The sequence below is a fragment of the Ambystoma mexicanum genome, chromosome 12, assembly GCF_040938575.1.
Source record: "Ambystoma mexicanum isolate Mex_15411 chromosome 12, UKY_AmexF1_1, whole genome shotgun sequence".
NCBI lineage: Eukaryota > Metazoa > Chordata > Amphibia > Caudata > Ambystomatidae > Ambystoma > Ambystoma mexicanum.
In genome coordinates, this window is record NC_090936.1 from 1,051,068,779 (window position 1) to 1,051,083,899 (window position 15,121).

At 42.5% G+C, this 15,121-nt stretch overlaps 1 protein-coding gene across 1 annotated transcript in view; it reads left to right on the forward strand.

Annotated features, from left to right (window-relative positions):
- The window catches only part of LOC138513089 (uncharacterized), a 410,124-nt gene that overhangs the window by 290,044 nt on the left and 104,959 nt on the right, over window positions 1–15,121 (forward strand). The window contains exon 5 of the mRNA XM_069627758.1: window positions 3,057–3,365. Coding sequence (XP_069483859.1) covers window positions 3,057–3,365 — 309 coding nt within the window. The remainder of the gene's footprint in view (window positions 1–3,056; window positions 3,366–15,121) is intronic.

Here is a 15,121-nt window from a genome sequence, read left to right on the forward strand (position 1 = left end):
TATACTTAGATGGTCCCCTTAAGCCAATAACTATCCTCAGTAGGTTTTTCATTATTTGCCACATAGTATGACATCACTTCTGATGTATTTTTGATATATAAACTATGTTTTGTGAAAAGACTTTGTCATCTTCCTGAGTTGGTTTGGTTATTTGGACTCAAAGTTATTCTGTGTGATCCCATCCATTACATGCATGTTCCTAAAGGGCCCTAGTCTCAGTGATACGTCAAGCACCCAGAGTCCCCTGGGATACCAATGGAATAGATTTGTTGGGACCATTGAACTTTCGAGAGGTCCATGACTCATGTGGTTGTAGTCATAGATTTGCTTACCAAGTAGCCAAAATTGGGAGTAATTAAGGATATCACATCAAAGTGATCAGGTTTCTAGAGAGTATCGTTTGGAGGGAAGCTTGCCCAGGAGTGTTGATCAGTGACAATGGTTCCTAGTTTATCTCCGAAAAGTTTCAAGATTGGGCAGTGGAGAATGGTATTAAGCAGAAGGGAACAGCACTGTACCACCTACAGAGTAATGAAGTAGTTGAGCATTTTAACAGGACGCTCATGGAAGGGATTTTCATGTTGATGCAGGCTGGTGGAGACTGGCAGAAGGAACTGCTTTGGAGAGTGTTCCAATACAGGAGTGCTCCCCATCCAGTGAGTGGTGTCAGTCCATTTGAGCAATGCGAGGCCGAAAACACAACACTTTATTCGTGCCAGTTTGGATGGGTCACTCCAAAATAGTAGACATTGATGTCAAAGTTGTACAAGAGAGGGTGAAGCTGAAGGGTGAGGAATAAACAGATGGTATGATAAAAAGCATGGATGTAAATCAGTGAATGTGAGGAGAGGTGATGAGGTTAAAATTAAGCTTCCCACATGGACCAGAAAAGCATATCCCAAATATTCTTGTGACAAAACTGTCTGGGAGGAGTTTGGGAATGCAGTGCAGTTGGAAGGAGGTGATGTGTGGAATAAGGAGCGAGTAGTCAAGAGATCAGTTTGCTCTTCTTAGAGACACTACAGACTCCACAAGCTCCTTCCATTGCCTCATCACTGTCCTGTTAGTGCATGGCTGTTAGATCACAAGTTCAGTGTAATCACTTCTTTGTTATTTAATTTGCAGAACTCTTCTTTTTATTTGTTTGGAAGGGGGTGTATTATGTATTGTACATAGTTTGTGTAATGCAAAATACAGTATAAAGATTAATAGTAACATGTAACACTCCCAATGGAATCAGAAGCTATGACATCAGTGAGAACCCCTGCAAGATGGTGGAATGTTATGATTAGAACAGTTAGTCCGTTCAGAGCTGATCACGGGAGGAGTGTGGCTGCAGCCCAATTAATGTGAACGTAATAAATGTTATTCACTCAGATGATCCCTCGTTGCACTCCTCAATAGAATACCCCTGTGGTAACCTTGTGTGTTCAAATCGGATGCCACGATACGTGAATGCAGTGAGATATCTAGAGTCGTGATGCAATCGGATGGAGAAGATAGCATTTTTCAAATCAATCACTGTGAAAGGTATTGCATTTGCTGGAATATTACATACTACTGTAGCTGGATTTGTCACAAGTGGGAACTTGGCGTCCAGCACATTATTCAGGGGGCAGAGGTCCTGTATAAATATCTAGGCCCCTCCCTTTGCTTTCTTTATCGGATATATGGCCGGATTGCATGGGGAGGTTGATATCTGTATTATGCGCTGATGCCATAACGTGAGGCGTGTGTCATAAATGCCCTCATCTGCCTCACAGGAAAGTGGGTATTGTTTCACTCGGCAGCAATGCCCCCTCTTTTAATTTTATGTGGACCGCCCATGCTCCTTTGTGTGGGCACAGTCTGCTTGTATCAAGTAAGGGCCGGTGTCTGTTTACTGAGTTCCGATGAGTGTGCCCCTTCTCTGAGCTGTTTGAGGCTCACTTTGACTTATGGTACATAATCTCCCATTTCTAATGGGAAAACAAAGTTACAATCATATTTTTTTGCATTACTTGTTTTTATATGGCTTTCAGAGATAATATTGTCGGTTGGCTTTTTGTGATTTATGTCCTAAATTGCAAATCAGCTCTACAAAACAGAGAAATGTTTTTATTTTTGAAACTCAACTATTTACCTCCTGCTGAACCTGTTTAACTCATATAATATACCTGTACCTTACCTTCCAAAAATGATAATACTCAGAAGTCATTTAGTGAACAATGGGCCTCATTGTAACTCTGCTGGTATCCTGTTGGTAAACCCACCAGGATACTGGCAGAGGCTGTTACCGTTTCTGGCCCTCGGTCCGGCGGCATCACGAGTGCCAAAGCGACGGTGAAATCCTCATTCATGGAGTCATAAGGCATTTTTTGCTGGTAGGGTGGCTGCCTTACCTCCAGTTTTTAGCTGGAAGTAACTCAGGTGCCCCACCAGCAAACCCGAAGACAGCCGATCCGGTAAAGTGCCTGTATTTGTGAATACTGGCACTTTAATAGCGGACCGGCCAACTCAGAATGAGACCCAATGTATGCTACCCAAAAAAGTCTCACTTGTGATTTACAAATGTGCGACTCTTTTTTGAAGGATTGTCAGCATGGCCCAGTTTTTATTTTGCTGCCTGGGCTTATGTGTTATCTCAAGCCAACCGTGTTCATTCTGCTTGGTGGATCCTTATCATATCATGATATCACCCAGAGTATACCAAGGCAGCACCCCAACCAAAATATGGTTGATAACTGAACTAGTTTGTTGTCTACTTTGGTAATTATTCGTTATTTTGTTTATGAGAATCATGTCTAAGGATGACATTTTCTGTGATGCCATCATGGTGTAAGTTCATGTGAGATGTTATCTGAGTCAAAAAGGTATTTCATCAATTTGTGAGATCATAGTACTAAAATAATTCTGAATCCACCACAAATATGCCAAAATAAGATGTTTTCCAAAGGAATGATCTTACAGTTTTTTCAATTTTCTTACAAAGTAAGGGGATTGAGGAATTCACAGTGATTGACAGATGTCCAGTTATCTTTAGTCCAGTGGTTTGAACATCTGTATCTTCTCCACAGCTCCCCCCAGAGTTTGGCTTTCTTCGTCTTCTTCTGATGAGAAACACCATCCAGTGCAGGTGATGTGTGTAGCAAGCAAGTTCTATCCATCCTCCTTAAACCTCACAATGAGCACAACATGTGGAGAATCCCAATTTTTTGAAAACAATACAAAGCTGATAAAGAATCCCGATGGCACCTACAACACAACGGGCAGAGCACTAGTCAACACCACAGGCTGCGTCAATGGGACGGAGGTGATCTGCTCTGCAAAGCATGCAACAGGAGAGTGGAGCAGGACCATCCGGATGTCAGATGCGATGTATGAAGGTATTGTCACATATGAGGAGTGTTTTTTTTCTCCCATGTAAAATGGCAAAAAAGTGTTATCTAGTATCCTGTTGGCCAACTCGCCCCAGTTCCTCACGATTTTGTAGATGTTATTTGTGATGTAATGTAGCTCTAAGGGTAGGTTTTATCCCAGCACTACAAAGCTCCATGTCCTCCTACTCACTCAAGCAGCCCCAAGCAGATCATGATTTAGGGGTGACACTGTTTAGGTTTTGCTGTGGTTGCTTTTTCGTGGGTGCTCTGATGCAGAGTTCTCATGTATTACCTACAAATGGAACATACATAAATGAATACATGCAAGCTAATTTACGAATTAGACTATTTAATTGAGTTGCAGTTGGACTATTCCTTTTGAGGGCCATGTGTTATTTGGAAATGTCACCTCTCACAAAGGAAGAATGAGGGGATTATCAGACTTGGCTGGCTTAGCCAAGCAATCCCTAACTGAGGATGACACAGGTTTAGCTATTCCAGAATCTAGTCACTTGTTGGTGCCTCATGGTATTCTGTAACAGCAAATCCTCAGAGTAATATGAAAGAAACATATCATGAATCTTGTACCCTTTCACTACATTACGAGAGGTTGGTGAGACAATCCATCACTTGCACTCTGGATCCTCAACACCGCATGATCCTAGGAGGAGATCTTCATAAAATAGATTGTGGCAGTACAGGACTATGGGTCCTGAAGCCAGTTGGCTCTGTAGTTGTATATCTGGATTTTCCTCTCAACAGTGTATGAAGTAGTTTAAGAAAAACAGATCATTGAGAATGGTTTCTGTATTTTATCATTACATCTGCCTTCTATACCATTTTGAGTTTTGCGTTTGCATGGCTGTATATAGAAAATACGTTTTCTCATTTATTATTATGTATATGTTTTGTAAAGTATAACACTATGATCAAAACAGAGCGATTCCCAGTTTACAATACACCCATTTCACTCCTCTTTTCGTATTTTATGTACAATTCATCTCATATAAATATACACATGGAGAAGTCCATGTTAGTGTTTACATATTGATATAAACACAATTGCCACATCATATTTAAAGTGCATTACATTACATATGTGCTAAATTCAAAACATATAAAAGCTAAAAATGCTCATCATCCCACAATGTTTCACCTAAAGCTGGATAAGGGTCAATTTAATCTAAATGCCTGATTTACTAGACTATTATAGTGGTGTACATATGGCACCACTAATATTCTTGACTTGTCGTCGATACATCTGTGTTTTGGCCTCTGGAGCAATTGGCAAGTACTCTAGTTGGAGTGGCCTTCCTCAGGACAAAAGAGGTGAATCCCTCTAATGAGGGTTCCTGTGTTTATGTTCTCTGCTCTAAATATAAACATCGAATGGTGATTAGGAACGCATGCATGACTGGATTTATTTATTTGTCAATGAATGTAAGAACATTTCTTTTTGAGCCCACAATGGGATATGTACCATGCATTTCCTTACAATAGCATGCATGACTGGTTTGGTTTGAAATGAAATGTAACCTATAAGGTCTATCTCTAATTTAGTTATTATGTAAAATTATTTCCTGGGGGCACTGTGAAGTTACCTGCCGTGGCTCCTCTTCCTCAGTTGAGGGCTCTTGCAGTATGTTTTTGTGACTCCCACGCGATATATCTGTTAGGTATCAAAATATTTTTTCTAAGTAACCTCCAATGGGTATTTTCTACATAGGTAGCTATTAATGGCTATGTTTGAAACACTAGTGAAGCTTACCATGTGTTATATATTTTAGGTGTCTGATCTAGTCCCACAATCCTTAGTTTTGTCACACAGGCTGAAAAGACATTAAGGAATACCACAGGCTAAGCGTGTTGATGTATCTTTTGGTCCAAAAGCAGTGCCACCGTGTGTTCATGTTATTTCATGTTACCGTGGCCGTGGGAAGCTGAGAGGAAGGTGCGGCTGCCACAACCGAAATAAGGTAAGTGGGGGGGTTAATAAAGAAAATAAAAATGGGGATGAGGGTGTGGGGAAGATGGTGGCAGGTGAGCCGGCCGTCAGGCAGTTTGGAATGTGGGCTTCCACCAGTGGGTCAGGCCTGTTTTCCTAGCCACCTGATTGGCTAACTTCCCCTCCCAGGGTGCTCATTTAACTTAAGAACTAAATTAGTGACAGACCTTACAGGTTACATTTCGTTTCGTTACAGAAACCTACCCAAGACGAATACAGACATTTTGCTGCTAAACCAGTCGTGCATGCTATCGTAAGGAAATTCTAGCAGGATAGTGTACTAGAAAACCGGTGTTGGTTTGGAACACAAAGTATAAAGACTCAGAAGATACGTCCCAGTTGCGTGACCTGTGATGGGTGCACTGTGTGGTCCAACAACTGCGCCTAGACCGAGCACACATGCCTGGTGAAAAGCCATCCTAACAAACAGAGAGGAAATATGTGTTAAACTGGCAAGAAGCTATTTGGAAACAATTTGTGCTTTGTAAACTTGGTGAAACCCATGAACTGTGTGTTATCAACCTTGGAAACAACCAGAAGGGTTGGAATGCACCCTTTACTCGTTGAGGAAAATAGAACTTTCTTTTGGAACATTAAAGTTTGTATGGGGCTGGACCCCTCATTTTGGCTACCAGAACTGTGTGCATCTAGGTGAAGGGATACCCCCTAACGCTGTTTACAGAGCTGGAAGAAGGTACCTTTGTTTATGACACTCCTTATTTGACGTTTGCATCCTTACTCTTTACAAATCTTGGATGTAAGGGCAATTATAGGTTTTTGACACAGAGAGACATTTTGCTATGGACTTCCGGACACTGACAGCCATCAGTTTTAGTTAGATAGAGACAACCCACCTTAGCATAGGGCCAGTTAGGCTTTATACCAAACCAATTCAATTTAGATAAAAGTCAATAGCACAAAACATACCTTCCGTTGTCTGTGTCTATTTCATGATGCCTTCACAATATCCCCAACAATTCGGAGGAGCCACCTCTGTGGACAGCGAAGGCCGGGGAAGCCACCGCCCTCCAAAGGAGCGATCAGTGGGAAGGCAAGTGTCCTTCGGCTTGGGTGCTCCTTCGCCCTGTCTGTGTGCACTGTTTTGGGTGACAACGCAGAGTAAAGGACCCAGCGCTGTTGGGCACATGTGGAATGAGGTGAGCGTTGCCTGGCAATCAAGGACACCATCCAATGGTGCGCCATGTGCGCAGGCCACAAAAAAGGGAGAATAAAACAAAGTGACACGAGTTACTGGACAACAGATGATGCTCCATGAGTAAAACAAAGGAAATTACGAATAGTGTGACAAGTGAGCTCCCTACACCTTGAACCGGACTGTGTTGCACATTCACAGTGCACAGAGATAAGAGCATAATTACATGTGGACATTTTCACCTTGCTATCAAGTGCCTTTCAAGAATATGGAGAATAAAAAGAATAAAATAAAAAATACATTTTGGCAGGGAAGTGTCTGCAAGTGCACAGATACCTGTGTCAAGTCTCTTCCTGAGAGTACAGCCTGCAAAGACAGTAGTCTCCTTCTGGGGAACTGAAATTAGTGAATTGTACAAGAAATTTACAGTGTACTTCCTCCCACTTTCTTTCCTGAAGCTCAAGGGGAACCGCAGGTGCTAGGGAAGAGGTAGAGTAAAAGATTTGACCATTATGTGCGAGTAGTGAACGGACCAAACTACTCAGACAAGTGAAAATGCCACTTTTGATACATTGCCTTAGAAAATATCAGTTTAAGTCAAGAAGAATAAGATGATTTGACAGAGTATGAGAAATGTAGGAAGATTTTGGAAAATCATTTTAAGATGAAAATTAGGAGATGTACCATTTTGATAAGAGAGTGCAGGAGCAAGGCAAAACTGTCAAGTAACACATCACTGCACTCAGAGGACTTGCCATTGCATGTGGTAGTAAACTGGAGGAGCAACTCTGAGATCGATTCATGCTTAAATACATTGATGGAAAGGTACGAGAAGCATTATGGTTGAGGGAGATCCGTCCTTAGATGCTATGGTCAGAGTTGCCAAGGAAGTAGAACACACCAGTAAATGTGAAGAGGTGGAGAAGAGGTCATGTTCTGATGAAAATACAAGTGAGCCCTAATTCTCTTTGGAAGTACTAGCAGTGCATGCTAAGAAGCAGGGAAAAAAGAGGCAGTTTATGTGGAAGGAACCTTTCCACAAGGAGAAGAATGAAGGAGAGAAAAGGAAAATATGTGTTAGATGTGATAGCTAATTCTAGTTAGCCAACACTAATAAGTGTCCTGCGCTGGAGACGTTATGCACGAAGTGTGACCGGAAAGGTCATTTCACTAGTTGCTGCAGGAGCAGGATGGAGTCTACTGATTATCTGGATGAGTTATGTGAAGAACTGGATGAGTTTTCATACATGGTTGAGGAGATGGTTAATGTGATCAATGTGATCCAAGATGCTGATACTGATGCAGAAAAACCTATGGCACAAATAGTACTGCCAGGGATAGCAGAAGACATGGTGATTGACTCTGGTGCAAAATATATGCTCATGCCTGAGAATGTTCTTGACAGAAATCGGAGGGGTACCATGCCACTGAATGAAATAGACATAGATCCTGTGTAATATAGAGGTAAGTGTATTGAGCTTATGGGGTGGTTTTGGGCCACCATGGGATTCAAAGAACGTGCTGCTAATGGGAACGTGTATGTATCGAACAAATGATCCTTGCTTCTTTTAAGTTGGTCACACCAGAAAAGGCTGAATATCAAGTTAGAACATTCCCAATGCTGAAGAAGCATGTATTGCTATTGAAGGCCAGGGAAGTAGTGATGGCAAAGATGGCAGGGTGTCAGTCTTGAAAGGGGGATTTATAAGGCATTGAGTGTTCAGAGATGAGTTAGGTTGCCTTAAAAACCTTTCACACAAAATAAGGTTGAGGGAGAATGTGGTTCCGGTAGCTCACACGTTAAGGAACATTTTCATTGCTGTGAGAGAGGAAGTTAAGAAAGAATTGGCACTCATGGAAGAGCAAGGAAGAGCAAGGTGTTATAGAAAGAGTGGATTTGGCAGAATGGGTCTCGCCATTAGTTGTGGGGAGGAAACCTAATGATGAGTTTAGACTATGCATCAATTTGAGGGCCCTCAATAATGTGTAGTGCCTGATAAACATCATCAGAAATGCTTGGGACTATTGGGGAAGCAGTATGGTTTTCCACTTTGGACTTAAAATCGACCTAACATCAAATTAAACTACTCCCTACATCAAGATACCTCACTGCTTTCATCACAGCATAGGGTTTATTCCAATGTGTTTGGATACTTTTTGGTTTAGTTTCAGCGGCAGCTATTTTTCATCGCACCAACTCTTTCTTGATGAGAAAAGGAGCATCTGCCTCCTGGGTTGCAGAAGCAGGGTTTAACATGGTCTAGGCCTATTAAGGTGACAAAAGTTATGCAAGGAGTGTAAGGGTGTCGAGTAAGCAATATGACACAAAGGTGGCATGGGGTTGGTTATAGACTTTTATTTGTGTATAAAACGTCCCTCACTATCCCATTTTCTAAGAGGGGTTTCCCTGACTCAAAACTAATACTAAATGTCTGTCAAATCAAACACCACTGCCCTGGGTCACCACCTACCTCTATCCCCCACACTAGGACTAAAGGATAATTTAACAGAAAGTTGCTTCTCCAGGAGAATGTCTCCCTTCTCCTGATTCTTAGATAGTGTTCAAAAGAATGTGCTCTTGCAACAAAAATATGCCCGGGGAGTGACTCCCTTCCCCTGGCTTGGGGGTTTCATGCACACTTTATGCAATTCCAAATTTAGGAAAATGGCTCCCTTCTCCTGGTGTAGATAGATACAGTTTCAAATAAAACCAGGGGAATCCCTCCCTTGCCCTGACATCTCTACAACATTAATTTCGGTACCAGGAGAATGACTACCTTTTCCTGGTACTGCTCAGCATAGTTTACAACAAGACCAGGGGGATTGTGTCTTTAGAGTTTGTTCCAAGAGCTTTTGCCCCTTCTCTAAGAGAATGACTCCCTTCTCCTGGTTTCTCAAAAGTTCTTTCACACAGTCCTCAGCTTGATGTACACTTTGCCACTCAGTTCTGTTGTTAGCAAAGTCGCTAATCCTTCTTTGGTAATCACTGGGCTTAGTGCAACCACTGCGAGGTGGAAGTTCTGCTTGCTTACTCAGTACCCTTTTGGTGGGGTCCCAGACCCTACTCTGGTGGTCAGTGGCTTATTACTGTGACTCTGATGAGGAAGCTCTCCTCTGATGCTTGGTTTGTACTGGTTGGGGTCTCCAATCTGTCTCTGTTGATCAGTGGGCTTATTGTCACCACTATGATGAGGAGGTTCGGCTCAGATGCTTGGTTTATGCTGGTTTGGGTCTCCAGCCCTTCTCTGGTGTTCAGGGAGTTTATGGTCACCACTCTGATGAGGACGTTCTACTCGGATGCTGGGCTTATTTTCTTAGGGTCTCTGACCCTTCTCTGGTTACCACTGCAATGAGGAAGCTCTCCAAGGATACTTGGTTTGTGCTGACTATGGCCTCCGACCCGTCTCCGTTGGTCAGTGGGTTTATGGTCACCATTGCAATGAGGAAGTTCTCCTCGTATGCTGGGTATGTCAGTGTTAGGGTCCCCAACTGAGCTATCTTTCACACCCTTGTCTTCTGCGGGTCTCTCGCACCTCCCGTTACGTTCTAAGGGATTTCAGCATGCCACCAGGAATGCCGGGGACTGGGGTTCATTTCTTTGCTGCACCAGTCTACTCCCTTCAGTTTCCACAGCACTGCGGCAGCTCCGTGCACCGGTCTGCCGCTAGGCTCTTTGCTCCTGCTTCGAGCTCAGGTTTGCATCAGCTGGACCTATGAAGAACTTGTTCCTTGCCTTGCTGCCATCCTCCATTCTTATCTGACACTCCATTCTTCCCACAGCATTTGAAACTCATGCTGGTTTTTGTGACTGTTGCCTCTCATGGCTGGGTTTGACTGCTTGTTTAGTCCATCGTTCATACTTATACCATTTTGCCTATCTCGCCCTGGCGGATTGTAACAGTCCATTGTTCTAATCATTATGCCTCCACGGGATCACCTTGTACCAGTGCTAGCAAAGTCAGCGACCTTTATGTATCCTGTGCTCTTCTTCATCCTAGTACTTCTGGCTTAAGCATTATCCCATGTGTTACAGCAGTACATAGGTCGACTTTAAATAAAATGGTTCTGAACAGTGTGGAAGGCTAGGGAATGTTGGGGAGTGGCAATATTCAATGGCCCGCACTCCAGGTGATCGTCCTTGTCCCCAAAGGGGGAGTCCCTTCCCATGAGGTCCTCCAGCATTAAAACACCCCTAAGGGGACTATTGGGTAATGGTCTTACCTCCCTATCCTCATGGAAAAGGGCTCCCCCTTGGGGAGAAGTGACAACACCTTGTGAATCATCACAGGAGCTGTTAAGACTTCTGATGGTAGGGTGAGGAATATGAGTAGAGTGAGTAGATGCAGGAGGTCCCTGCCTTTGGGGAGCAAAATATGTGATGAGGAAGCTATAGGTATTGGTTGCATGTGTTACCAGGATGGCGTTAGAGGAAATGAAAGGGGATGATTGAATGGTAATACTTCCAGAAGTGAGGAGATCAGTAGGCTTAAAATGGAAACAAAGAGGCCTGTGTATCTGAAAGAATATGTTGATTGAGTCAAGAATTTAAAGTTCTGCGTTTCTCCATTTCGTTTGAGTGCATGCATTATTATTTAGTATTCCGCACTTCTCTAATTCTTGTTTGTGTGCATTGCAATGTTATTTCTTTTGCTTTTTCCTGTCTAGTTCTTCTAAAATCATGACATCTGTGTAACCCATTTGCGGTATTATGGTTGTATGACATAGCATGTTATAGCTTGCAATGTTGATATCTTTTATATATTGTAGTCAGTGAAAAAACATTGTTAAAGGATCTTATGATTAGGTTGCACTAATAAAAACCTAATCAAATTCAGTGAAAAAACTTTGTTAAAGGGATGTTATGGTTACAAGTAAAACCGAAAAACCATTGAAATTCACCAGTTATGGTATGCTAAGCAACCATAACCTGCGCCACCACTGTGTGCTGCTAAAACTAACACCAAGGACATCAAAGATGACATCACAAATGTCATTGATGACTTCACTGATATTACCACTTCAATACAACTGTTCATAGAGACTTACATACACCAATCGCTTATTCTAAATCAATATTTCACCAAACAGTAAGTGCACTGTTTTTGTTTCTTTATTATTAGCATTTATTATGTAAACATGTATTATAAATAAAAAGCACTATTTCTTCATTTTGACAGAAATGGCTAACACACTTCAGTGGTTAGAGGAGAACTTCCCAAAAGAAGAAATGAGTGACGATAACATCTCTCATGGTATACAATACATCTTTTAATATAAGCAAATATTATAATTTGTACAGACCTCACTAAAATAATAATTTCCTTTTTTCTTACAGTACATAGTTTTCATGAAGAAACCACAACCCAGTTTAATTATAAACAATCCCAAGAATCACAAATAGAAGCCCTATCCCCAACTGTACATAATCAAATCATGAACTTATCTGCAAAATTGGATCAACTAAGTAATGATTTTAAAGAACTTTTACAATATGTCAAAAAAAACATGTTTTTAAAAATGTTCCTTATCACTGTCCTTCTTGCACCTGTCCCCCTTGTCCTGAGCAGTCATCACCATCAAATTCTGAAAATATAAATCAAAGACTCTGATGAAACCTTACTCCCTTCCTCCACTGATCATTATTGTACATAAATTCCTAATTCTCCCATTTATGTTTCCAATTCCGATGCCCCATACCTTTCATAAATACATATATTTTGTATACTATAAAGTGTTGTATATTGTTGTGTGATAAAAAAAAATGTTTTTAAACCTCAATTATGAGTCTGCAGGGACTACGATTGTCCAGGGTGTCCGCACTGAAAATGCAGGTACCCCCCGACAGGCGTGATGTCCAGACACGTCCGGTTTTGCATGATGCACTATTAATTAGTGCACGGACACTGCGCCTTTTCTACGGAAACTTGCGCGCATGCGCTCTGCTATTCCTGCCCGATGGGTGTCTGCAGACTTCAGTCGGGCCACGGACGTCGCCAGACATCATCATGTGACAGCACCTGTGGGGTGTGACAGTTTAAAAGTGCATTGTCCGCCGATCCTGGTTGTTTCAAGCTGAAACTGTATCCTTCCACAGCTCCCAGACCCATTCTTGACTGATCTGGCAACTTTTTACAACTTTTCAAGGTCTATTTTCGGCTCAGTAGTCTGAGGACATCATGACTGTCCACAGACGGTTCCTCTGGATGGACCCACCATTAGTTTTCCTCATTCTCAATCTGGCTGTCCAGGAGAGAGCATTTGAGAAACACTTGCTCTGCAGATTTTTAAAAACCTGCTGGAATGGCATCTATTATGGTCATCTCTGCTTCCCAACCACCCCACCACCACCGCCTCAACAACCTGGAGGACCTGGACAGGAGAACAGGCGTGAAGATACAGATGATTAGAATCAAGAGGAAGAAGAGGACAGGGTGGAGGAGGTCCCTATCTCCAGTACTCGGAGTGAGTACTGGGTGTGGCAATTTTCTATGACTTTTAGAAATGTCCTGAAGGCTCGTGCAAGCAAGGTAAATGCACTGGGTGCAAAGTTGTACTCAGTTGTGGAAAACCTGGCTTGTATTCCTCTGGGACAAATTCCATGAGGCACCACACCAAATCTAACCACGCGAATGCTCTGAGGAAGGAGATACTCTTCTCGGTTAATAGTAGGTTGACATCCTCCACCCCATCATCTTCAACTGATCCTATTACGACAAAGGGTAATCCTTTGGGGCAGAGGATCCCTGCAGTGGCTTCACAGGCCATACAGAATGCTGTTGACCCTTCCCTTTTGAGGGTCACAGTCCTATTTTTGAACTGATAAGCGCCGATCTGTGGGGGGAGCAGTTTTGGATTGGTTTCAACGCTGCGTTCAAGGAGCATGAGAAACACTGCCACCTACCTTGATTAAGGACTGCCCGACATCTTCCTCTGGCCACCTGCCCTTGGTCTCTGTGGTTGGTGCCCCTTCCCTCCCCCACCTTACTTTACCTCTCCTGGAGAAAAAAACAAAAAATCCCCCCAAAAATCCCAAACCACCTTTCCCAGTTAAAAAATAGAAGTGAGAAAAAAAGTCACAGGTGTAACAATTTTGAATTTACTACAAATGAAACATGTTCACAGTCATTAACGTAGCACTCGGATAACAACAAAAAACAACACTAACCTGGTCCTGATGGATTCCTTAGAGAAGAATGGAAAGCTCACCTACCTTCTTTTCTCAGCGCCTGAGAAACCGGGCTCAGAGAGAAAGAGGCAGGGAAACCCTCATGGGGAATAAAACCCTGGCGAGCTGGAAAGTCGGGATCCACAGGTTGTGTGCTTCGGTTCCAAAGGAGTTTTTCGGGAGATGCTTGCTCGCTGTCACGGATTCTCCTAAGGAAGGGGAACAGGGTGAGTATATTTATGAAACGACAGCGAGAGCAGTCTTTGTAAAGAATGCTATACCTTTAATTCAAAAGGGCTGCCACCGGGATTGAAATGGAACGGCACGGTGTTGATAGTCCGTCTCGTTTGTTCTGGGGTAGGAAAAAAGAGATTCCCAGACTCTGCAGAAGGGACTAAAGAAGTGCGGAAAGGTTAGAGCGTGAATGAATGTAGGAGTTTGGGGTACGGGAGAGCGGTGGACTGATACATACTGATCTGAGTGAGGATAATGCTTCCGATTGAAGAGTGTTGAATGTCTCAGTTAAGGTTTGCAGAAAGAGAGGATTGTCGCTATAGGAATAGGTGAAAAGTAAGAGAAAGAGGTTCACAGGAAAAGCTTTACCTAGCGGTAACGGATCTAGTCTAACTTCCCTTACTTACTATGTGCGGCCTCTGGTAACAGTCGCTTCGGAGACGCCGCCAAAGGAAATCCCTTCTCCGAGGCTGGGGGCAGAGCCCCCTGGCACTTCCAGGTTCGGAAGCCTGGAGTGCTGCTCTTCCTCGTGGCATCCATGTTGAAGGTAGTAAAAGCACTACGAGGAACAAGCCTCCACCTCCTTAGACCCCTCCCAGGAGCGAATGTGACAACAGGCCCCTTTGCAGCCTGCATTGTCCACGGACAGTGCGGTAGTCCACAGACACCAAAAACATTCCAGGCATGGGGTGGGGGCATTAAAATCTTTTTCATTGTTTTTCATGCAAAAATGGTGGCTCTTTAAATATTTTTTTTTGTCTTTTTGACTTTTAAATATTTTTTTCATTATTTTGTTTTACATACTAAACTAACAAAGATTATACACAACATAAATATTATGTGTTCACAAAAACTGTTTCAATGCATTTTGAATGTTTTCCAGAAAAATCTGGTTGCTCACATCAGTTAGATGCACTCCATCTCTCTGAAAACTTTTCACAATATCAAACGTAATATTCTCATGGCAACATCTCAGAAAAAGCACACACAGCTTTATTCACGTTGCGCCTTGCATCCACATTTGTCTCTAAGAAATTCAAGAAAAAATTATTTTTGAATTTGGAACCATTTCTATTAACTTTCCACATGTCTCCTTCATTGCAAACTGCAATGAAATTCCAGTGACTTACCCCAAACTGGTCTATCCACAATGAAGAACAATAATGTCCGAATGCTTCTAGTGAACCATATTCTCACAAAACGGA